At 45.1% G+C, this 22940-nt stretch overlaps 3 protein-coding genes across 3 annotated transcripts; all 3 read left to right on the plus strand.

Moving 5' to 3' along the window:
* The first annotated feature begins 41 nt into the window (after positions 1 to 41).
* Positions 42 to 2606, plus strand: ankrd46a (ankyrin repeat domain 46a). The gene is made up of 3 exons (XM_076979487.1): positions 42 to 497; positions 1378 to 1536; positions 1771 to 2606. Exons 1-3 carry the CDS (start codon positions 187 to 189, stop codon positions 1985 to 1987), a joined length of 687 nt encoding a protein of 228 aa, XP_076835602.1. The 5' UTR covers positions 42 to 186; the 3' UTR covers positions 1988 to 2606.
* A 137-nt stretch (positions 2607 to 2743) lies between these two features.
* On the plus strand, positions 2744 to 6709 carry tmem185 (transmembrane protein 185). Its single transcript, XM_076979486.1, has 7 exons — positions 2744 to 3035; positions 3608 to 3784; positions 3897 to 4104; positions 4197 to 4280; positions 4394 to 4570; positions 4756 to 4879; positions 5244 to 6709. The coding sequence occupies exons 1-7, from the start codon at positions 2998 to 3000 to the stop codon at positions 5486 to 5488; spliced, it is 1053 nt and encodes a 350-aa protein (XP_076835601.1). The 5' UTR covers positions 2744 to 2997; the 3' UTR covers positions 5489 to 6709.
* Positions 6710 to 7577: 868 nt separating this feature from the next.
* On the plus strand, positions 7578 to 18581 carry stk26 (serine/threonine protein kinase 26). Its single transcript, XM_076979430.1, has 11 exons — positions 7578 to 8063; positions 9987 to 10217; positions 11151 to 11207; positions 11312 to 11420; positions 12652 to 12809; positions 13003 to 13188; positions 13594 to 13739; positions 15808 to 15898; positions 16000 to 16062; positions 16540 to 16676; positions 16835 to 18581. Exons 1-11 carry the CDS (start codon positions 8022 to 8024, stop codon positions 16848 to 16850), a joined length of 1236 nt encoding a protein of 411 aa, XP_076835545.1. The 5' UTR covers positions 7578 to 8021; the 3' UTR covers positions 16851 to 18581.
* Positions 18582 to 22940: the final 4359 nt, after the last annotated feature.

Raw genomic sequence — 22940 nt, forward strand, 5'->3', positions numbered from 1 at the left:
TCTGGATGTAGTAGTCTTTCATCTTTATATGTTTACGTCATATGTATTTCGTATTTAGCAAGCAAGCTACCTAGATTTGCGTTTTTACCAGTTGTTAGCAGCAGTCGTAAAGTTTTATTTAAAGAGTGAAGAGTAAAGCATTTTGAGGACGCCTTTAATATAACTAATAGGTCGACAGTCTGCGGAATGTCCTACGTTTTCGTCAACGATTCGCCGCAAACCGCCGTGCCACTACTGCAGGCCTGCACCGATGGAGATGTGGGTTACACCAAACACCTGCTCGAGTCCGGTTCTGACCCGAACGCGCGAGACTGCCGCGGGCGGACGGGACAACACCTGGCCGCGGCGCGGGGGAACGTCCAGATCTGTCGGCTGCTTCACAAGTTCGGCGCAGACCTGCTGGCCACCGACGCGCAGGGCAATACCGCCCTGCACATGTGCGGCCATGTCGACACCATCCAGTTTCTGGTCTCAAACGGACTTAAGATCGACATCTGGTTAGTGTCCATTTGCTTTTGCAACGGATGTCTTCAGTCTTTGTCCGGTGGGGCAATGATGTTTTCCATAATGTCATGCATGGGTTTTCAACTGCTCGCATGGGGCTTCCCTGCACTGCACGAACTGAAGTGTTCACCGTTCAGTTACATATGATGCCAAGACATAGCAGGGAAAACGTAAAAATGCACTGCCACATAACTGCCACTGAAGCATGCTTTAACACAGAGTTGTTAAATGTTATAACGTATGTCCTGGGGTTTGCTCGGCAGTGTGGAACACTATGCAGACAAATTAAACTGAACATTTCTGCCCTTCAAGGCCCTAATGTTCATTACTCTAACTACAAGCTGAACTGCTCAAAGCTTTCTGGTGCTGAAGATGAGGCTGGAGATTTAACGCCTTGCAGAATTTAGTTCCAGCACATATGCTTCTAATGAGCTAATGCTATTGAAGGTTTTAAATAACTGTATTGTGTTCAATTAGGCCTGAAACCATATGGTGTCGGTTGGTAGCTCTCCATACCTGGAATTTGCCAAATGTTTATTGAAATGTTCTTAGCAAACATATTCAGTTATAATTTCAAGTATGCTGTGTGCAGGATTATTCCATACTGGAGTAAAGCATGAAGTCACACTGGGTATTAACTTGATAGTAATGTTCTAATGAATTGAAGATGTGTAGGAATTAGGGAAAACATTCAAATCTTGAGATATCATGCAATAATTGGGGACAAATTATTCTGCACCCTGCAACATCAGACTTTGCACTAATTTAAGGGGAGAAAACCAATAAAAGAAGCAGCGAGCGCATAATAGCAGTAGGATTGCATATACGCTCTCACTGCAAATGATTGTGATGTCATTTCCTTTCCATGTGCAGTAATCACAATGGAGCAACCCCACTGGTGCTGGCCAAGAGGCGTGGCGTGAACAAAGAGGCGCTGCGTCTGCTGGAGGGCCTGGAGGAGCAGGAGGTGAAGGGCTTCAACCACAGCTTCCAGCCCAGCCTGGAGAAGATGCACATGGCCGAGAACGAGAGGTACGGCGTGACACCGGCGCTGTGCACGAGGGGTTGTCACCTGATCACTGGTCTAGTGTAAATGTTTTATTCCTCCCCGGTAGAGAAGAATCCGTTTAACGTGATCTTTTACAATGGCAAAAAAAAAAAAAAAAAAACACCTCCCCGTCTTTACGGATCTGCTGTCACCGTTTGATTGTGCAGGTGTGCTGGTGCTCGTCTTTTCAGAACAATGTACGTTTTCCTGCCCTACAGCACCATAGAGAACCATTCACTCCTCCACCCGCACGCGCAGCACAGCGACGGGGTGCTCTCCGGCTTCCGCACCACCTGGGAGGAGTTTGTGGAGGACCTGGGCTTCTGGAGAGTACTGCTGCTCCTGCTCGTCATCGCGCTGCTTTCTCTGGGCATCGCGTACTACGTCAGCGGGGTCCTGCCGTTCGCCTCCAACCAGCTGGAACTAGTGCATTAGCAGCAGCAGACGCACACAGACTCTCATGGCTTACGCTGATGAACCTGCCCATTCATTTCAATGAACACAGACAAAGTTTCAGATTTTAACCCTTGTGCAAATGTCTTTATAAAGTGTATTTTTGTGGTGTGTGTGTGTGTGTGTGTGTGTGTGTGTGTGTGTGTGTGTGTGTGTGTGTGTGTGTGTGTGTGTGTGTGTGAACAGGCTGTTTGGATATCCAAGGCAAAATTGTGAATATGAATATATATGTATTTTTGCTACCACATTCCAAGTAGCTGTGGTAGTTGTTGGCTAACATTAGGAATGAAATCTGATGCATTTTCATAAAATTGTAGATCTCATTATTCTACAATGCACTTCATTTGCTAAATAACTTAAAAGTCGCAGTTAATTTCTCCAGAAGTGAACGTATATCTGCAGCGTGCTTTATTCATGTTAAGATTGTAACTGTCAGGCAAGCACCTTAACATTTACATTACTCCCTCTTGCTTGTTTTACACGATTTTGTCAACAGTTCATTATTAATTGTTTGACTGTGCTGCAGTTCTGTCTTTAATGAGACTGACTCTTTCATCTCTTGTAATATTCATATTTGAATATTAAAATCAGGTGAATTCTGGCCAAAGTTCTACAAATATGGGACTTCCACCTGTGGTCCTGATCATCCAATTTTTCTGTTATTCTACTCCTACGTATGACATCTCTGTAACTAATGGTTAATTAACAAGTCATTTATGGCGTTTAAAAGTGGGTGTAATGGTGCAGAATGTCCAGTAAAGGGTTACTAGAGGTCAGACTCGGGTGTCGTGGGAAGCGTCGACCCTGAAGGACCGTACTGTATGTTCATATTAAAACGGAGCACACTGACATCTAGCGGTTGGAAGAGTGAACACCATTTATACTGTTATAGTTGTGTATGTCAACTGGCTTTAGCTTAGGAGTGGGAGGCAGTTCCGTCTTGGTCTTTATACATTATTGTCTAAGCATGATGGTATGAGAGAAAGAAAACGATGAATCTCCGGGGATTCTTTCAAGATTTCAATCCTAGGTGAGTGTGTTGCTGCTATATGTATGAAGAAGTCTAACCCAGCTTTGTGTATTCGTTTAAGGCTAGCAAGTTGGCTAGCTTTAGCTAGCTACAAAGGCCCATTAATGCTGTTGTGTCGGGTATGTTTAACCTCCTTACTTGTCCTCTCTGTGTTGTAAATTCACAATCAAATTACCATGAAATTGCTAAATACCACGACTGTTCAGTTTTTATTGAGTGTTTTTGTACTCTGCTGAAAGGGTTGACGTTAGCAAGCTAGCTGTAACATGTCACTGGTATAAGTTAACGAGTTAAAATGACATTGTCCAAATACCACGTCGGGAATTTAAACAAATTTATATAATTTAGTCTGGAGCTGTTATTATGAACAGTAAGAAGTACTAAGCTACGTTAAGATATAATAGTTCAGTTTTAAGACATGGAGGTCCATCATAGCTAGTTAGTTGGTTCATTTTAGTAAAAGTTAATGCAGTCAGCTTAAAATTCGACCGATTTAGGTCACATATTGAACTGCCCTCATCTGCTGTACAGATTAACAGATGCGTCTGCTTCTTCTGTTTGTTCCATTTCAGCAAGTTCTTGATCTATGCGTGCCTGCTGCTGTTCTCTGTGTTACTGGCGTTGCGGCTGGATGAAACTATTAAGTGGAGCTACTGGGCAGTGTTTGCTCCCATCTGGCTTTGGAAACTCATGGTCATCATCGGAGCGTCTGTGGGAACCGGGGTGTGGGCCCACAACCCTCAGTACAGGTCACTCGCAGTCATTACAGCACCTCGGTGTGCATGCAGTCGGACGCCAATGTGCTATTTTGGTCAAAGGGTGTAGTCTCCAAATTGTGAAGTGTGTGTGTGTATTATTTAGGGCAGAGGGCGAGACCTGTGTGGAGTTCAAGGCGATGCTGATCGCCGTGGGGATCCACCTCCTCCTCCTGACGTTCGAGGTGCTGGTCTGTGACAGCGTGGAGAGGGGCAAGCACTTCTGGCTCCTCGTCTTCATGCCTCTCTTCTTCGTCTCGCCCGTCTCGGTGGCCGCGTGCGTCTGGGGCTTCAGACACGACCGCTCGCTCGAGGTGAGTCCGTCGCTCCCCGGGGTCGTTGGACCTAGGCCTCGCACCAGACCCCTCTCACTCTCCCTCTCCCTCTCGCTCTGTTTCTCCCACAGCTGGAGATCCTGTGCTCCGTAAACATACTACAGTTCATCTTCATCGCACTGCGGCTGGATGCTTTCATCACCTGGCCCTGGCTGGTAAGGCCTGAACCTCATCGTTGGAACGTTTTTGATTACCTTAAGCTTCACCCCTAACCCTGAGCGCCTGGTGTGTTAATGCCGGCCGGGACTGACGAGGTGTTCTCCCCCAGGTGGTGTGTGTGCCCCTCTGGATCCTCATGTCCTTCCTCTGCCTGGTGGTGCTCTACTACATCGTCTGGTCCGTGCTCTTCCTGCGCTCCATGGACGTCATTCCCGAGCAACGTCGCACTCACATCACCATGGCGATCAGCTGGATGGCTATAGTGGTCCCACTACTGACGTTTGAGGTAAAATAAATAAACAAATAAAAGTTTAAACAATGTAGCTGATTTAACGTACGCGTACCACGAGTTGATTCACACTGTGATGTCATTGATTACAGTTCAACATTTTGTGACTGTAATGCTAGTGGTAAAAAATGCTGAAATCTCTGCTTGGTTGATCCATGTTGATCTCTATCCTGATCTTTCAGATCCTTCTTGTGCATAAATTAGATGGCCATTACCCCAATAAATTCGTTCCAGTCTTTGTGCCCCTCTGGGTCTCTCTGGTGACCCTGATGGCAACTACCTTTGGTCAGAAAGGAGGCAATCACTGTAAGTCATTTTCACCACTATTTTTGCACAGTGCCCACACCCAAAAGAGACAGTAATGTCTGTACTGTTTCACTGGACTGATTTAGAGCTATAGCTTTGTTTAGAAATGCAATATGTCATATGGCACATTAGTAAAAAGCCCTACTAACAGTTTTTTTTTAGCCTTTTGCTATTAACATGCACTTAAAATGTACACTGGACATTGTAATATCAGTATGTTCATTTTCCTTTTAATATACCATTGAAATGCTGTGCATTTAAAATGCATTTAAATACCCTTTGCCTGTATCATTTGACTTGTTGCTATATGGTGTGGCTGTAAGATCTAATCCTGCATCTCCTCCTGCACCGTTCTCTTGACCAGGGTGGTTCGGTATCCGTAAGGACTTCTGCCAGTTCCTCTTGGAGCTCTTCCCCTTCCTGCGGGAGTACGGCAACATCTCCTACGACCTGCAGCACGAGGACTCGGAGGTAGCAGAGGAGCCACCCGTCCACGAGCCGCCCAAGATCGGCCCCATGTTCCGCAAGAAAACTGGCGTGGTCATCACGCAGAGTCCCGGGAAGTACTACGTACCCCCCCCTAAACTGTGCATCGACATGCCAGACTAACACACTAAGCTAAAATAAAGGGGGAGGGACAGGGGACTCAATCCATGAACACAGAGCGTGACGGAAGCGCAATACGGCACCCCCCCCCCCCCTCCCCCACCTCCCTCCGGCGTTCACGTCGGAAAACGTCACTTGCGGTAGACAAGGTGGTGGGGCCAAGATGGTCCTGAAGAACAGGTGCTTTTGATGAGCTCAGTTCTCGAGCGGCGGTCGACCTCGTGGAAACGGCCCTCGCGTTCAAACCGAACCCGGAGCGAATGGCGAGCTAAGAGTGTGGCCTGCGTTTTGACTGTTCTCTGCGACGATGTCCCCGTTCCACGGTCCTATATCCATGCCGCTCCTTCATACGATTGCATAGACCGAACGCCTTCAGAGGGAAGGGCATTACGACTTTCCTGACAGCTGTACCCTATGGGAAAACTCAGGAAGACGTTCCTGTAATACCTATATAAATAACCAGGACTCTGTGTGTTCCTTTCTTCTCATAGACAAACATGCTACTTCATTCTCAGTGATATTGTCATGATGTTGGGTGTTTGACAGTAGAATTACTAGCTTGTCTAAATACTGTTAGTTTCTTTGTTGTTTTTCACCCTGAGTATGTCATGCACGATGTACTACAGTGAAACGAGCATGGGTGAAAGGTTATATAGCAAAGCCAAAGAACATTAGTATAAGATAACTAGCTTGATTTGAGTGAGCTCATTTTCCAACATCAGTTTTGTTTATTTTCCTCCATTTTATGTGCAAATGTGACGGCACTGAACAAATTAAATGAATCTCCTCGTCACTTTTACATTTGTAGGTAGTCGGTCAGTGTTTACTAGAAGGCCATGCTTGCTATGTCTGCTACAGCGTTGTTATACTGTTAGAAGCGAGGGCGTGTTCCTTTATTCAACCCCCACCTCCTGTGCTTTTTACCTGAGTATGGACCACGCATATGTAGTTATAGACCTGATCCCATGTAATCTGGGTGAAGGGTATGGAGCATCTGTCTGTAAGGAAGAAATGATCAACAACTTATGACCCCCTTGTGGGGCTTCACGTATTGTTTTGTTTGTTTGTTTTAATGTGTCCTGGAGCAACACAATATAAGCACTAGAGTAGCAGAAGTATACTTTTAGGCTATCATAAGCACTAAGTTATTTTATCATTATTCAGCAAAAAAAAAAAAAAGAAGCAAACATGTTCATATATACAGTATGTGAAGATTTCAGGAGATTGGGCCGGAACGTGCGTCTGAATGTGCATCTCTTACACAGGTCATTGTGAAATCTCCAACAGAAAATGCCTTCATGCCCACTCAGCTGGTCTGAGTGAGCAGCTCCTTGAGTTCATGGTAGTGGTTATGGACCAATACTGTGGTGTGTGTGTGTGGGTGATATTTGTTTTATTGTTGTGTCTTTATTTTTGTTTGTTTTGTATGTTCCTCCAGAAGTCTGTTGTCAGTTGTCATTGTCACAGGGGTGATGAACAGTAGTTACTGATTTTGGCTGACAATAAAATCTTATCCAGATATCTTGGATTTCTCGTTTTTTTTTATCCTATCCATTAATGACATCCACTGTACACACAAGTGAATGTAGTGCAACAGGTTGTAAACATAATACAACGATAAAAATGCACGAGACATCAAACGTAAAGCAAGGAGCAAGTGTAAGAGGAACAATAACTACCACAATGCACAACACCAGCCAACATTAAAACAGGAGCAGATAACAGACCAGTGTGGAATGTAGTGAAGCACGTTATAACTGGCGCACGCACGAGCACAGCCGAGAACGCGTTACTTCAAACGGTGCGTCTTGCTGTGGCCCGTGACATAGACGATGATGCACTTGTTAACACCAAATTTAATTCTACTGAGGGTAAAAAAACATCAGTGCCAAAAGCGAAAAGTCGCAGACTAAAATAATGCATGTAATTGCACGTTCAAGGGCCGCGCGCTCCCGCGCGGTCACGAGCAATTCGTTTTAACGTAGGTGTGGGAACATTGCACGACGTCGGCGTTATTAGCGCGAGCCCGAGCTGCTGCGCGCGTGCGGCGGCGGCGGACTGGAGTGACGCAATTCGGATGTGCTGTGCGCGCGACTCCACCCAACGGCGCGAGCAGAAAACAAGTTACAACGCAGGTTGAACATGGCGTCCGCGGTACTCTCGTGAAGTCGAAGTTCGGTCAACATTTTTAAAAGGAAAAAAAGCATGTAAACGCACATTCGACGTTTATTTAAATATTTTTGGGACTTTATTTAGACAAAAAAGATACCAGTTGGCGTAAATAAGGAAGCCATGGTAATTCACGGCGGTGTTGTACTTTAAAGTTGAAGAGTTTTGTGGTGAGGCGCAGCTAGCTCGTTAGCTAGCTCGCTACCCAGTGAGGCAGCTCGTTGGCTGGCCGGGGCGGTTCGTATCACTTTAACTCGCCAACACAGCCACCGTGGGAGAGTTAAACGCGTTCGGGACGCTTCGACGAGGAGGAAAAAGAAACTTTATCCACTAGTCGTTAGTCTCGGTAGTTCTCGGACGCGTGAAGATGGCCCAGTCGCCGGTAGCTGTTCAAGTTCCTGGAATGCAGGTAAGTTGGAAGTGAAGGTGGCTCAGAGTCCCCACATACCTGGTGGGGGGGCCAGCACTAGCACCCGCACCCGCAGGGTTTGTTGCAACTTTCTGTGCAAAAAATAAATAAATCTATCCCTACTCAAGCTTGGGTATTCAAGTATGTGATCAAAATACAGTTTTTCTACCTCGCATTCTTGATTTCTGCTGGCTGAAGTGCTGTGGCTGCTTTGATCAACTATCAATAGTACAAAATTGACCTTGGCAGCTGGTGCTTGTAATTAGGATACCAATCCAGCTCCGGCTCAGTTAACCGAATTAACAATGGCTAAATATGGTGTATCCTGCATATTTGATCTCCTTCACCACTCTAAATTCAGCTGACCTCCGCAGGGCACTCTTCTATTTTTGGCTTCCCTGCTAATGATGAACCTCATTTCTCACCTGCACCAGTGCTGAGTCTTGCTCTCTCCTCCGTGAAATCGTCTTGGGCGAGGATGATTCGTGGGGTTCCCTGCGTTTGTGGCCTTCCTTTAATGTCACATGGGGAGGATCGGTGTGAATTGCAGCACAGGAAACATCTTTGCTGTTTTATGTCACAATTATGTTGTTGAGTAAGTGAAGCTAAATGGTAGAATCATCTTGGTCTTCCTCCTGGAAGTGGTTCTTTTTTTCTTTTTTTTTTGCAAGTTGAACCTCTGTGGGCAGTTCCCCAGTCCCAGATTAAGCCTAGTAGACTATAAAAAGAATTGCTAATGGTGATTCACCATTGGCACTGCAATTAAGGCCAGGGCTAAGTTTAATTCACATCTGGGAAACCAGTCCTTTATGTTACACCTAGCTTACTCACACCATTCTCGCACTCTGGTGCTACACCTGAACAAGACATTGTGTGACTGTTTGACATTGTTAGGTTAGATTGTTAATCATTACGCATTACCGTCAAGCCGAGGAGCCGTTTTAATGTTGGAACAGTGCAGCAGCATCTTGTATGTTTGTTCTGAACTACACTGGGGTTCAAAGTTCACACTGTTCTTAGGAGTCAGTCCAGCCTCTGTTGACAGATGTGATGTATTAGTTTCCTGTACAGAGGCACTGAAGCTTGAAGGAGTGTCTCACTGATGCACAATGGCTGGGCGTGGTCTTCAAGCTAGTATTTCTCACACTCCAGTTTCTAGTGGTTAGCTCCCCCCTCCCCTGAGCCTGACTGTCACAGGTGAAAGGAGTTTGCTTGTGGGTTGTGTTGCTGTGCTAAGGCTGGGTGGGGTAGCGGTGAAGTTGGCTCTGTAAGAGACTAGAATAGAAAAGGCAGACGTGCTCATCCGTGACCTTACGGGGTGCGTAGCAGAACCCCCTTCACCCCCTACGCAGCCCACAGCCATTTTCGGGGGAACCTTTCTGCTGTCGGTTCACGGATGGCAAGCAAGGAAGCAGCACAGGAAATGCTGCTGACCGCTGAAGTTCCCCTCTGCTATGTGGCTAGGCGGCAAAGCCCGGGTCTTAAGTGGCAGAGGTTTAATTATCAGGAGGAGGCAGGCCTGCGTGCCGGTCACAGAGCAGGCTCCACCCACAGCTCCGCCCACCTCGCTCCCTCAACAGCCGCTCTTCCTAACCTCACCTTTGCGACATCTGTCATGCGGGATGGTTCGTTTCTAGCCAGCACCGTGACCGAGCGAGTGTTGGGTAGCCGCGTTTAGCGTGTTGGCCCGGCAGTCGTAAGCTTCCTGTGCCGGTAAAACCTGGGCACGCATGCGTGGAGTCTCGCTCCAGAGCCGTCTGGCTGCTAACGGCCTGGGACAAAAGGCGGTCGGAGAGGCCACTTGCCCGTCCCGCTACGCAACTCTCTCCCTGCTCCATCGGGTCACGGAAGCCTTACACTCTGCGTCTCCTGCCACTCGGAACGCTCTCCTGACCCGCCGAAACCCCCTCCTGTGGTCCTCAGAACGCCCGGGCGGACCCCGAGGAGCTCTTCACCAAGCTGGAGCGCATCGGCAAAGGCTCGTTCGGCGAGGTCTTCAAAGGCATCGATCGCCGCTCGCAGAACGTGGTGGCCATCAAGACCATTGACCTGGAGGAGGCCGAGGACGAGATCGAGGACATCCAGCAGGAGATCACCGTGCTCAGCCAGTGCGACAGCCCCCACGTCACCAAGTACTATGGCTCCTACCTGAAGGTAGGACCACAGGGCGTCCGCACCGGGGTTTGCTCCGGCACTCGGCGGACGCCACAGGGCCGTCTGCTTGTGGATATTTACCACTCGCAACTCCGTGGGTTTTAACGGAGCACAGCATGCTATGTCACAATACCTGTATTTCTAGAAGGTTGGTAGACCTGACTAACCCTACTCAGTTTTGTCAGCCGTGTGTGTGTGTGTGTGTATGTGTGTGTGTATGTGTGTGTGTGTGTGTGAGAGAGAGAGAGAGAGAGAGCGACTTTAGTGTTTCGTCTTAAGTTTATAAAGGGCTAGCTGTTTTATCTTCTTGATATTTTAAACTGGGAGTCAGAGTGAGGTCAATTGTGGGTCAGTTGCTATGGCTTTATAGGGCTGTACTGATTTGTCTGGCATAAGCAGAACGCTGACAACGTATGCCGTAAACAACGTATGTGTAATTCAAACATTAATATATTTACAAAATTAAAATGAATTGTGATTTAATATGGTTTTAATCGTATCAGTAGAATTCCTAATTATTACTGCATAATAAGTGTCCGTCATATTGGCCCTTGCATTAAATACTGATTTTGCAGAAAAATGCAGTTGACGTGTGTGTGTGTGTGTGTGTGTGGTGTGTTCTCGGACCATTCAGACCAATCTCGGACATTCCAGATAAATGTTTTATTTTAGTGGATCATACAATCCAGCCAATGCAGTGAATTTAATAATGAATAATAAAACAATAATAATGTAGGTCTTTGGTGTAATTACAATATAGTTGTATACAGTATAGTAATTATAATATAGTAAACTAATATTACAGTATAGTTGTTGCCCAGTAACAGTTGATAAGGAACGTTGTAGACAGTACACTGATTAGACAGTATAGCATTAGTGACGCTTCACTCTAAACTCGTACACCAGTCTTTTGTCTTCATTCTCCCTGTTCAGGGCAGCAAGCTTTGGATCATCATGGAATATCTGGGCGGAGGCTCTGCGTTAGACTTGGTAAGGATGGCATCTTTTGTCTTTCGAGCGTCCCGGTCAGGCCCGGAGCCGGTGGAGCCGTGCACATTCCTTCATGGCGCTAAACGGTTTGTTTGTGCGTGCAGCTGCGAGCTGGGCCTTTTGACGAGTACCAGATCGCCACCATGCTAAAGGAGATCCTGAAAGGACTGGACTACCTGCACTCGGAGAAGAAGATCCACAGAGACATCAAAGGTGTGTGTGTGTGTGTGTGTGTGTGTGTGTGTGTGTGTGTGTGTGTGTGCTCTGTGAAGGCCAATGGGAGTGACTCAGTTGCTTTTCCAGACTTTTACACTCGTTTGAACCTCGCAGGGCGCGTTTCGGTTGGAGTCGGGCTTGTTTATGAATAGCAGCGCTAATTGGAGTTTTGACTTTGATATTTGTTTTGTCTCTGAGGTTTTGTTAGAGAGATTTTTGAGAGATTAAACCTAACCAGATTAGAACATTCATAGCAAACAGCAAATATCACAAAAAATGGCCTGACTCCAAGAACTCCCCCACCCCCCAGTCCTCTGCTGCCTTTAAACTGGACAAAAACGCCTGGATGATTTCCTTAGTTTTTACCAAATGACTTCAAAGCTCAGCACCGTGAGAACCAACTCCGTACTGAAAGCCTCGCACAGCCGGTGAAGAAGTAACATACAATTACAGACCTGCGTTTGCCAAATGCTGAGCACTATAGATGAGCCCTGAATCCTCTCCTCTCACTCTTAATGTGGCGAGACCGCCCATGGATCCAAACGTGTAGCCCTGCAAAGAAGAACCTGGCTCTTGCGTTTATGGTGGTCAAAGAATGGAGGCTTTCTTCTGGAGAGCCTGTCAAAAGAGGAAGGCCATGTTTACCCCCAGGTTCCAGCCCACATATGAAATCATTATAAAATGTCTATATTTAAAGGTTGTAAAACTTGTAGTTCTTTACAAGGTTTCCAGAGAAACGTCATTGTTTTGTTTCTTAGGAATGTTTATTATGGTCCTAATGGTGGACACGAGTATCTTTTAGGCGTGGAGCTGTATTTTTATAGCAGTGGTGCTGAGTTAATTAATTATAGCTGAGTTAATTTTCTCAGCAGGATGTTGATAGATAGTTAAAGTTAGGCCTGTGTGCCATGCCATATTTATACTCCACTGAAACAGAAGATCGGGGATACTTCTAATAGACTATCAGGTGATGAACATTTTCATGGTTTTATCCTGACTGAATAGTGGATATCTTGCACGTTTTGGTTATAAGTTAATATTGTGACTTTCTAAAAAATTATAATTTATTTTGCTGCTGTTATTATATAATTAATCTGAGGGGCATTATTAATTAGACTTTTGCATAATTTGCAGTATTCTCTGGGTCCTTATACTTCTCATAGATTGTCTCATAATTTACAATGTGTTGATATTTCCTCATGGTCCCATCACACGTGTGGTCTCCCAGCTGCCAATGTACTGCTGTCAGAGTCCGGAGAGGTAAAGCTGGCGGACTTCGGTGTGGCCGGGCAGCTGACGGACACGCAGATCAAAAGGGAGACGTTTGTGGGAACACCCTTCTGGATGGCCCCCGAGGTCATCCAGCAGTCTGCTTATGACTCTAAGGTAAGAGCTGGCACAGCACGGGTTGTAGATCAACTGTGTAATTTCCATGGAGTCTGCATAGGTAGCTACACCTCTCTGCTAGGATAGTTGTTGTACAATGTGAAATCGGCTGTCCAGTTCTGCTGCCAGTGGATCAACAGTGACCCTTGTTGCGTAGCAGCGTCTCAGTGGCCACAACCCTCTTGCTTTCCAGGCTGATATCTGGTCTCTAGGAATCACGGCCATCGAGCTGGCGAAGGGCGAACCCCCCAACTCGGACATGCATCCCATGCGGGTTCTGTTCCACATCCCCAAGAACACACCCCCCACCCTCAATGGTGACTTCTCCAAGGCCTTCAAAGAGTTTGTGGACTCCTGCCTGAACAAAGACCCCACGTTTGTAAGCCCAGCTGAAGCCTCGTTATATTAACATGGTGGTCAGTAACGAACATTCAGCTGTTAACCCTGTAGGACAGGCTATTGGTAAAAATTCATGCCGTGTAGTTTGATGTTCTAAGTACAAGGGCATACTGAATAATAGACAAACTCTAATATGCTGTTGTATAAGGCACTTAAATTTGTAATGGACATAGCAGATTTGTGGAGTCAGTTTGAGTGACCGGTGTTCATCAGCCTTATTCCTTCAAGATGTGGAGCATGACAGGAAGTCATGTTTAGAGGCTCATTATGTACGTGTTCTTGTTTTTTACTGAAACGGGACGGCTCGGGTTACTCGGAGAGGCGAAATGCCAAAATTCTCTGTTGCGCTATACTTAACCCCCGTTTCCGTGCTGGCCTGTCCCAGAGACCGACCGCCAAGGAGCTCCTGAAGCACAAGTTCATTGTGAAGAATGCCAAGAAGACCTCCTACCTCACCGAGCTCATCGACCGCCTGAAACGCTGGAGAGCAGAGGGTCACAGCGACGGAGAGTCTAGCTCGGACTCTGACTCGTGAGTTTAACTGTGTGTGTGTGTGTGTGTGTGTGTGTGTGTGTGTGTGTGTGTGTGTGTGTGTGTGAGTGTGAGAGAGAGATAGATAGATAGATAGTCGAGAGAGAAGAGAACTAAGTAATTTGATCAGTTGAACATTGGCTAACCAGGTTATTACAATACGTTGATGTTCTTTTATTTGCTCAGGCTGTTTCTTTATTTGCATGGTCACACCCACTCTGTGTCATTTGAGAGCCTCTGATGTAAAATGGTTTGTACACTGGATATGTTTGGGGCGGGGCAGTTAACTTATTTTTCTAGAAATTTTGAGTTTGGTCTAAACTACACTATTTGAGTTTAGGTGAGTTTTCATATAAAAAATCACCAGGCCATGGGAATCCAAGTCTCAAATTCTTTTTTCTGAGGAGAAATGTCTTTGAACCCCCTTAGGTTTGGAAAATCTCTCAAATGTTTTGAGACGTCAGACATGGCAATTACACTTAAAGATGACTATAAACCATTAGAATGTTCCAGCGGCTACAACAAGATTCAGCTTGCACATGTTTTTTTATTGACTGTACATGATTGAGCTTGAACACACTGCTACCTGTTTCACTCCTAACAAATTGCTTTTCAAAGCGTAGAACAGTCTGCAATAAGTCCGCTCACAAAAGTCCCACGACTCCCAACATTCAGAGCTCTGTGCTTCATGCAAAGCGAGTTTAAAACAGTGTGAAACTGTAATGCTTTGCCCACATTTTATCTGCCACGGACTAAGTGGGAATCTAATGATACAAGTCTCTCCCTCCCTCTTGGAGAAATTAGAAAATGAATCATTCTTGTGCGAGTTCAGTAGATTTGCATTGAGTGTCTGAAGGCGAGTCTCACTGTGGTGTTGCTGCTCAGATCCATTCAGTAAACGGACATGCTTTGTGAAGAAAGGATGTTGAAGCAGGCTGTAGATGCAGTGCAGTGGGGAGCCGGTTTGTGTTTGAACTCTTATCATTGCAAGTCCTGAATACACCTGGCAGGGTGATTTTTGCATTCCAGAAACTCCCATAATGATGTCTGTATCTGCTGAGAAGGGAGATGTTTGACTTCACCCTGGTGTTTATCAAATAACAACCCCTGCCTGTGAGCAAGCGTGCTTCTTAACCACCTGCTAACACAAGCACCAAAACAAGCAGTGCCAGTTTGTTTTTAACATCCTTGACGATTTAGCAGTATTCTCAAAAACACCTCAGTTTGTGCCATGACTAAGGACAAAGTGCCAGCTGGTCAGATTTGACTAATGAAAAGAAGGAGCTTCGATGATGGCAGGAAGGTCCTCCCGTCTGCCACGCCCACTCAAGTACAGCCGTACTTCTGTGCTTGGTCAGCGTTTTGACGTCAAGAGGTTGTTTTTCAGGAATCCTGTCTGAGGTGGTAGTCGCGCCAGCTAGTTAGTTTGGAATCCGTGCATGGGTGTGAGCATCCCCTAAAGACCTCGTCAGACACCACGATAAGAAAAAATGCTGTCCTAAGAGGAGCCTGGGTTAGGCACAGCAACATGGCCGTCTCCTAGTGTCAAGAGTTCTCTTTCTTCACTGCATAAAGACAGTTAATGGAGGGGTATTCACTAGGAAAAGTTCTCTTGATGAGGACAAGTTTTATTTATTTATTTATTTTGCGCAATCGATTTTTATTCATTTTGAATTTTGTGAACAAAACAGCAGAGGAACCCCACACACAATGGACCAACCACACACACACACACACACACACACACACACACACACACACACACATGTACATAATACCCGTGACAACAACAATTACAACCTGAAGTATATGTGGAGGACAAAGATTTTGAACACAATCGGATCATTCAACCACATTACTGTTTTTCTGCTCCTGGTTTTGATGTCCATACATTTTCAAGATTTTCTCCATCAAAACGTTTAGTTGGATGTTTTTAACTGATGCGACTGCAACACTACCCTATTTACTACTCCATGCTTCTAATAAAGTGTATTTGACAGGAACACCGCTACTGAAATTCCTTGCCGTCCTTCAGAACGTTCAGGTCATTTCTCTTGTGCCTCCGCAGGGAGTCCAGCAGTAAGGACAATGACACGTCACCCGAATGGTCCTTCACCACTGTCCGCAAAAAGAAAACTGACAAGCAGTCCAACGGAATGGTGCGTACTGTCCTACCTCCAGACTGGCGTGTGGATGTCAGTCACTGGACCCAGCTGTTCCCAACCAACAGCTCGTGTTGTCTGTTTCTGTTACCCGCCAGGGCCAAGAGGTACAGAAGAAATCCGCCAGTCTATCTACAGTGATGAGTCCAGTGTTTACTGAGGTGAGGGCGGAGCTTCCTTAAGCACATTTGCTTGATTCTGTGGTTACAATGGCTAAAAGCTATCGGTCCCTCTAAGCCATTGGTTCCCAAAGTGGGGGGCGCGGAGCTATTGCAGGGGGGGCGCGGAGCTTGGAAGTAAAGCCTGGTTTATACTTTCGTGAGTGACTGTAGCGTGTGACTCTGCCCACCTCGCACGACCCTGCACGAACAGTGTAGGCGTTTATACTTGCGCGAGCTTCACTGACGTTCTTATTGAATTGAGACGGTCTCAGAGCAGTGTTGTCGTGTGCTCTCGCACTCTTTTTGTATGTCTGTCTTTACACTGGATCATGTGGTTCTGGCAATCTGCAAAACTGTACGAAACATTTGACCAAGTCGTGGTAAGAGTGGCCCTACGATGAGACCTGGGGTGGGTACACGTGGGTAGCCGGCCGCGCGGCGCGTCCACTGACGGCGGACACTGTGCTCTGACCTCAGCTGAAGCTGCAGCAGCGTGACGGGGACGGGAGGCGGGCGGTGGTGGAGGAGCTGGAGAAGAGCCTGCACACGGCGGAGGACCTCTGCCCCGGCCTCACCGACAAGATGATCAGCCACATCCTGGAGAGGGTGCAGAGGTCAGTCCTCCCCCCCCGCTCCAGACGGGCGGCCCCTTGGTCGCGGATGTGTGACACGTGTTTAGACTGTCCAAACTGACCAATGCGAGCGTGAATGTGCACTTCACGTACGTCTGTCTTGATTGTTTGTCTAAGTTCTTGATTGTTTCTTATTTCAGGTTCTCTGTCAGTTAGTCTGGTGTGGAATTGGAACAGCACATGCGACTAAGGAGCTGGATGACTGAACGATTCATCAGGCTCCTACAATCTCAGCTCTTCCTGTTCACTCAACATTAATACACACACACACACACACACACACACACACTCCTCCCACCATACTGGGATGGGAAGAACCTTGGGTTACCCACACTCGATCATAACCAAAAGGAATTTCCTTTTTCCCAAAGATATAAATATATGTTTGTGTAATTGTATTTATATAATTTTGCCATGTGCTTTTGTTTTAGCCTTCAGCTGGTGCCCAGTAACATTCGTTATTTTAGACTATTTTACATGGAGAGGTTTTGAGTCACAGACATCCTCACTGATTTTGTTGAGCGTTGCACATGTCCGTTCACGTTATTCCTTTATTTTAGGCTTCTGTCCGTCATATTTATGTGTGGGAGGTTGATCTCTCTCTCTCTCTCTCTCTCTGTCTCCCCTTGCAGAAATGATGGGAGGATTTGTAATACATTCTACACACTGTTACTTGTAGCATTATAGAACTGCTGTATTGGAAAACCTTCATATCACCTAATAAACAAAACCATAGAAATACCTCAGTTAGATTAAGCAATCAAATGAAAGAAGACGAATAGCAGCCCTAACTAAACTAGTTCAAGATTTTATTTTTTTATCTTCTGTGCACTTAGCACATTAAGTCGAGTTATGGGAACGGGATTATGGGAGAGGGATTTTGCTGTGCAAAAGATGCTTCCATTTTTGACAGGAAAGAACAAAGATACGTTTATTTTGTACTCTGAAATTGGCAGTATAAAACAATTTTATTCCCCGTGATTAAAAAAAAGAGAATAATTTTCCCTTTTGTCCCAGCTGTGGGACTGTTGCTGTCATAGGAGTAGTTGACTTTTGTCCGTAAATCTCGTGTCCCTTCTTTGTGCTGTCCATTTTTGTACCGTCTTGCAGGTCCTGAGCTGATATTTTATTACGATCTAAGAGCTGTGGGAGATGTACTGTACTTCTGAAGGAAACGCACTGCACTCACTTTCTACTGTGCGGGGCAGTTTTACTCTCTGCACACATTCCACTTCCTTTGAGTAGATCTCGGGGAAGGAGGCACTTGTTCGGCCGGCAGAGGGACGTCCATGCGGAAACCCACACAGTTAAAGAAACCACACGCTAGTGACATCTGTGCTCCACACAAGCAGCAGCATAGACATTTGGATAGATTTCAGGCTTTTAAAAATGGGAATGTTTTCTTTGGGTTAGGGGTTTTGTTCATTTTGATTTCATATTATGTCACAGAAGGTTCTCTACAAAGAGGGATCATTTTTCCGCCAAGATTTTGCATAAAGATTAGGGTGCCATCACTGGTATGGTGGTGAAGTCATCAGTGCTCCTCTTGGCTGGGAGATACTATGCCAACATCCCGTTGTGCCTAAAGTTCAATTCTGTATGTATAACTAATTGTCATTATATCCTCAAAAAACCTTCAAATGATGTCAGATGTTGCCAGATTGTCTGAAGTTTGAGAGCAATAAGGTGTTTGGTAGAATTTTTTTATATTTCTTTACAGATATGTAGATATAAAACTAGGTTTTGTAAATTTTTCTCTAAGCTTTTGTAAATGTTACGGAAATTGCTATGAAAAAGCTGTAACATATCTATAGGCCTTTTTTCTTTAGCTTGAACTGTTACAAATTACTTTTTGGTTTGGTTTGACAATAAAGATGTAAATTATGACTGAATTTGTTTGGTTTTTAAGAAGCCCATTTAAAGAGTTGTACTCAACTTTATAGAGCATTAATTGCCTTTTTATGGTTTTGGCTTTAGTCCTGTCCAGTGCTAGACGATTCGATCACATTAGTCGTACTCTCAGCATTGCACTGCAAATTAAATATCAGTTAAGTATCAAATAGATTTAAAGATTTTTAACTTTTCTGTTGACATATGAAGTGCTAAATGGTCTGGCCCCAAAATATCTTGAGTGAACTCACTGCATGCCATAACTCATCTCGCCTACTACGCTCTCAAAATGCAGGATTCCTCTTCCTAAAATGAGCAAGACTAGCCAGAGGTAGATCCTTCTTTAAATCCCCTGAGTTATGGAATAGTCTTCCAGTTTGTGATGTAGATTTGGGTGGAACGCAATGGCTGAGTGAGGCTATGACTTGTGGTCCTATTCGCGCGTTCCCTTTAGTTACGCTGCTATAGATAAGACTGCCGGAGCTACATGATAATCACAGACGTCCTAAATATATAGATGGTTCATTTGATCTTCATCTCTGCATAAAACGATGCCACGAAGCACGTAGATGTTCCAGTTTGTCAGAGGAAGCGCCAACGCCGACACCTCACAAGCTGTCCATGCACCCTGGCCCCGCTAAAACACCCGAGACCCACATCTACACTGGAGGAACTGCTCCGTCTAGAAATGGAGCTATAATCATGGACTACTGCTAGTTGGCCCACCCAAAGGATGGGATCCCTTTTGAGTCTTGGTCCTCCCAAGTTTTCTTCCTAATCCCCCCCTAGGGGGGGTTTCCTTGCTACTGTCACCCCGGTTTGCTCATTAGGGACATATGTTGTAAAAAGCACTATATAAATAAATTTGACTTTGATGCACTAGCTATCCGTTTATATTCAGTTTGTGAGATGTCAAAGAGACTATTATTTTTTTCATTGCAATATGAAAAATACCCAGTGTTTCTGTATCAAAGCCAACTTAATACGTTCTTGAAGTGTCTGAAAAACTACAAATCTCTCTGGAGGACTTCCAGCGGGAACTCCACTGTCCTGTTGGGAAGAGTGGGCATGACAAACTCATGATCGCATCTCTAAGACCACGAATTAAACTCTGATTAACGTAGTTATAAATTATAGTGAGCACCTGTCAAAAAATATTGTTCAAAAATGTCCACATAAAGATTGATCAAAGTGCTTGTGCTTGGAGCTGGGTTTGCAAATACTAGTGCAGCTGAAGGTGTTTATTCTGGTGTTGCCCTGGGGATAGAAACTATTCCATCGTCAGACGGTAACCGTGACCGCTAACAGGAAGCTGGACTTCAGCCAATACGCTCTGGTCTTTTACCTGTTTGGACTTTGACCACTGTAGTACTGATATTTTAAGATCTGTATTTATTTTCCCTCATGTATTACATTTTATTTTGTGCTGAAAATGTATTATTTATGTGTATTAATTATGGATTAATGTTCATGCTTATGTGTGAGTGGGCCTCTGTCCTAGCATTTTCAGGGGAGTGCACCCTGGTATACCTTTCACCGTGCTGGAACAGTGATAACCCATTTATACCCCTTGATATAAGCAATAACAACCTGTCTATCATTTGTGTCATTTTGTAACCAACTGATTTTTCTTTGTCTCCGATTACCAATGAAGGTTGACAACACCCGCCTTTAAAAGTTTACGTCTGAAGTGCCGGCTCCTTTAGACTGAATGAACACATGGTCCCTGCCTGGAGTGCTGGTCTTCCATCAAAGGTCAGTGGCGTGTATGAGGTACCTGAAGGTGACACCCCACCCAGCACACCGGCAGCCAGGTGGGTGATCAACTCCATCACTGGCTGTTTGAGGCCAGATCCCAAACGTGTCTGATTTACACACCAATTTGAGCAGCTGAGACATTTAAACTTTATTTGTAAAAACTTTTAAAAGTCTCTCAAAATTGTAAGTAAGAGCAAGTAAATGTATTTAAATTTAAATATTTAATTCATATGTCTGTTTTATATATATGTTTCTTTCATTTGTCTGAATGTCAAGTTCACTGTCATGTCACTGCTTAGAGCTATCATGTAGTTAGGGGGTACAGCTCCTACATAATGTAGTTAGGGGGTACAGCTCCTACATAATGTAGTTAGGGGGTACAGCTCCTCTACATAATACAGCAAGTGACAAATAAAACTAGATTACAGAAGTGCACAGTGGTGTTCATATAAATCACTCAGGACCAGACAAAGTTTTTCATGATGGGATTAATTATTACCTGGCATCCCCATTGCTGGTGAAGCTTTTGTCTCCAATAAGAACCTTCCCTGAAATCTGTACCCTACAGAAGGATGTAAATGATACATCTGGCCGGAATGAGCATCATATATTAAACTCACATCCTCTCCACAAACTCAAACACAGGAAACAAACACGACACTATTTAAAAGGCTGGACAGTCTGGGTTGTTCCTCATCGTTGTTCCTAATCAATTTTGAAATTCTTGCCCTGAGGTTTCAACTCTCCCTTCAATCCATCCAGCCACTTAGTACTGCGTTTGACAGATGGCGTTAGCAGCAACCTTCAGCACCTGGTCAGGTGGATTTGGAAGAGTGTTATTGATTGTATTGGGGTCTTAAGGTAGAATGGCTTGGCCTGCCCGATCTCAGACACCAGGAGATCTTCCTACCCAGCCCCTATTCCCATGTCGCCCATGGGCCATTCATATTTACCATCCGAGTTACGCACATGCAGTTCACCAGCCCCAGCACTCACCTCTTCTGGGTCCTAGTGCCACCTGGTTTTGCCCTCATTTTGGTCATAACAGGTTGCTGGAAAGTTGTCACCTGCTCTTCCTAAAGCCACAGCCACTGAGTTCTCTGTCACGTGATTCCACTTAGTCCACTGCATCCTGTGCCTCCCACTTTCTGCACATTCGTACCTTAATGCCCAGGAGACCTTAATGTGGCTTGATTCTGTTGCACAAGTGCATACACTCTTCACTCTGAGACAGGCTTCTCCCGCCTCTCTCCAAGGGTGCACTGTGCTATCTGATGAACATTCAGGCCACGTGGGGTTTCATGAACCTTTCTGCACGCACATTTGTTTCTTGGCATTGATTCAATTCCACTTGTTGTCAACAGGGTTCCTTCCTCTTGGGCTCCCCCGGGGGTACATTCTTCTACAGCAGAGGTGTCCAAACTTTTTGCAATGAGGGCCAGATCTGGTAAAGTGAAACTGTGTGGGGGCCTACCGTTACCTAATTTATGCTAATTATCTCATTTATATTATAATGAATAAAGGGGAGCTGCTTTTTTTTGCGTGGGACGGGGCGGGGGGAACGTTGAGTCGAGGTCTACGAGGTCAATTGTACCAGGTCTACTGCCATCTTCTGGTGAGATATATAATAGCGGGTATTTTATTTAGAGAATAGCGGGTGTTGGCTGGCCGCATATTACTGTTTTAAGGCTGCGGGTGGGTGGAAGTTTGAACTGTGCACATGCCTGTTCTGAAGCATTCCGTAGCTGCTTTGAATTCTTGTTTACAGAAGCAGCAGGTTGGATTGATAACCCTCCCTACACACTGCCATCTTTCTGAGCTGTCTAAATGTTTTTTTCCTCATTCCTTCATGCTACCATTAAACCCTCACACTCTAAATGATCTGAGAACAACTGGGTAAAAGTATTGGTTCAAATAAACCCCGATTAATTTCGAAGACTGTAGAAATTGATACATTTAAATCTTGCTTATTTAATGAAAGCCATTTAAAATGGCATGAGACTGAAGTACAACCAAAAGAAGCATTGTAGTGGGTACCAGGAGGGCAGATCTTCTGGGCTTTACAAAGGTAGCAGTCTCAGTGGTGTTTGGTGTATGGTGTATCTCACAAGATACCTGATGAAAACATTGTTGAGCATCTATTACACCACAAAACACCATAACATCAACTCCAGCTATAGGTGAAATTACCATTGCTATTATTATTATTATTATTATTATTATTATTATTATTGACGCTGATGGTGTAGTTACAGTGCTACCTACAACATCTGGGCTATATTAAGCAGTAAGTCAGTAGTCATTTCTTGAAATTGATGTTGGAAACAGGACAAATGGACAAGTGTAAGAATCTGAGGAACTTTTTAAGGGTCTTATTGTGACTGACAACGGTTCGAACATGCAATAGGTAGTACCTACAAAAAGTGGTTCAACTGTGAACTGAGATAAGGGTGGATGAGGTTCATTGAAGATTCACTGTAGTCTGATCCCACAGCAGACCTACTGATGAACCTCAGCTTGGTGCATATGGGTCTGTGTAGCCACATTACCAGTCAGAGTTCCTGTGCTGAATCTGATCCATTTCAACGGGTACGTGAG

The sequence above is a fragment of the Brachyhypopomus gauderio genome, chromosome 18 (genome assembly GCF_052324685.1).
Source record: "Brachyhypopomus gauderio isolate BG-103 chromosome 18, BGAUD_0.2, whole genome shotgun sequence".
In the NCBI taxonomy this organism is placed as follows: Eukaryota; Metazoa; Chordata; class Actinopteri; order Gymnotiformes; family Hypopomidae; genus Brachyhypopomus; species Brachyhypopomus gauderio.

Bases quoted from the DNA above. Each gene is read 5' to 3' on its own strand.
- tmem185 (XM_076979486.1), top strand. From the start codon at position 2,998: ATGAATCTCCGGGGATTCTTTCAAGATTTCAATCCTAG. The intron at 3,036-3,607 runs GTGAGTGTGTTG...GTTCCATTTCAG, and splicing joins TTTCAAGATTTCAATCCTAG to CAAGTTCTTGATCTATGCGT. The intron at 4,880-5,243 runs GTAAGTCATTTT...TCTCTTGACCAG, and splicing joins TCAGAAAGGAGGCAATCACT to GGTGGTTCGGTATCCGTAAG.
- stk26 (XM_076979430.1), top strand. From the start codon at position 8,022: ATGGCCCAGTCGCCGGTAGCTGTTCAAGTTCCTGGAATGCAG. The intron at 15,899-15,999 runs GTGCGTACTGTC...GTTACCCGCCAG, and splicing joins ACAAGCAGTCCAACGGAATG to GGCCAAGAGGTACAGAAGAA. The intron at 16,063-16,539 runs GTGAGGGCGGAG...CTCTGACCTCAG, and splicing joins TGAGTCCAGTGTTTACTGAG to CTGAAGCTGCAGCAGCGTGA.
- ankrd46a (XM_076979487.1), top strand. From the start codon at position 187: ATGTCCTACGTTTTCGTCAACGATTCGCCGCAAACCGCCGTGCCACTA. The intron at 498-1,377 runs GTTAGTGTCCAT...TTCCATGTGCAG, and splicing joins GGACTTAAGATCGACATCTG to TAATCACAATGGAGCAACCC. The intron at 1,537-1,770 runs GTACGGCGTGAC...CCTGCCCTACAG, and splicing joins CACATGGCCGAGAACGAGAG to CACCATAGAGAACCATTCAC.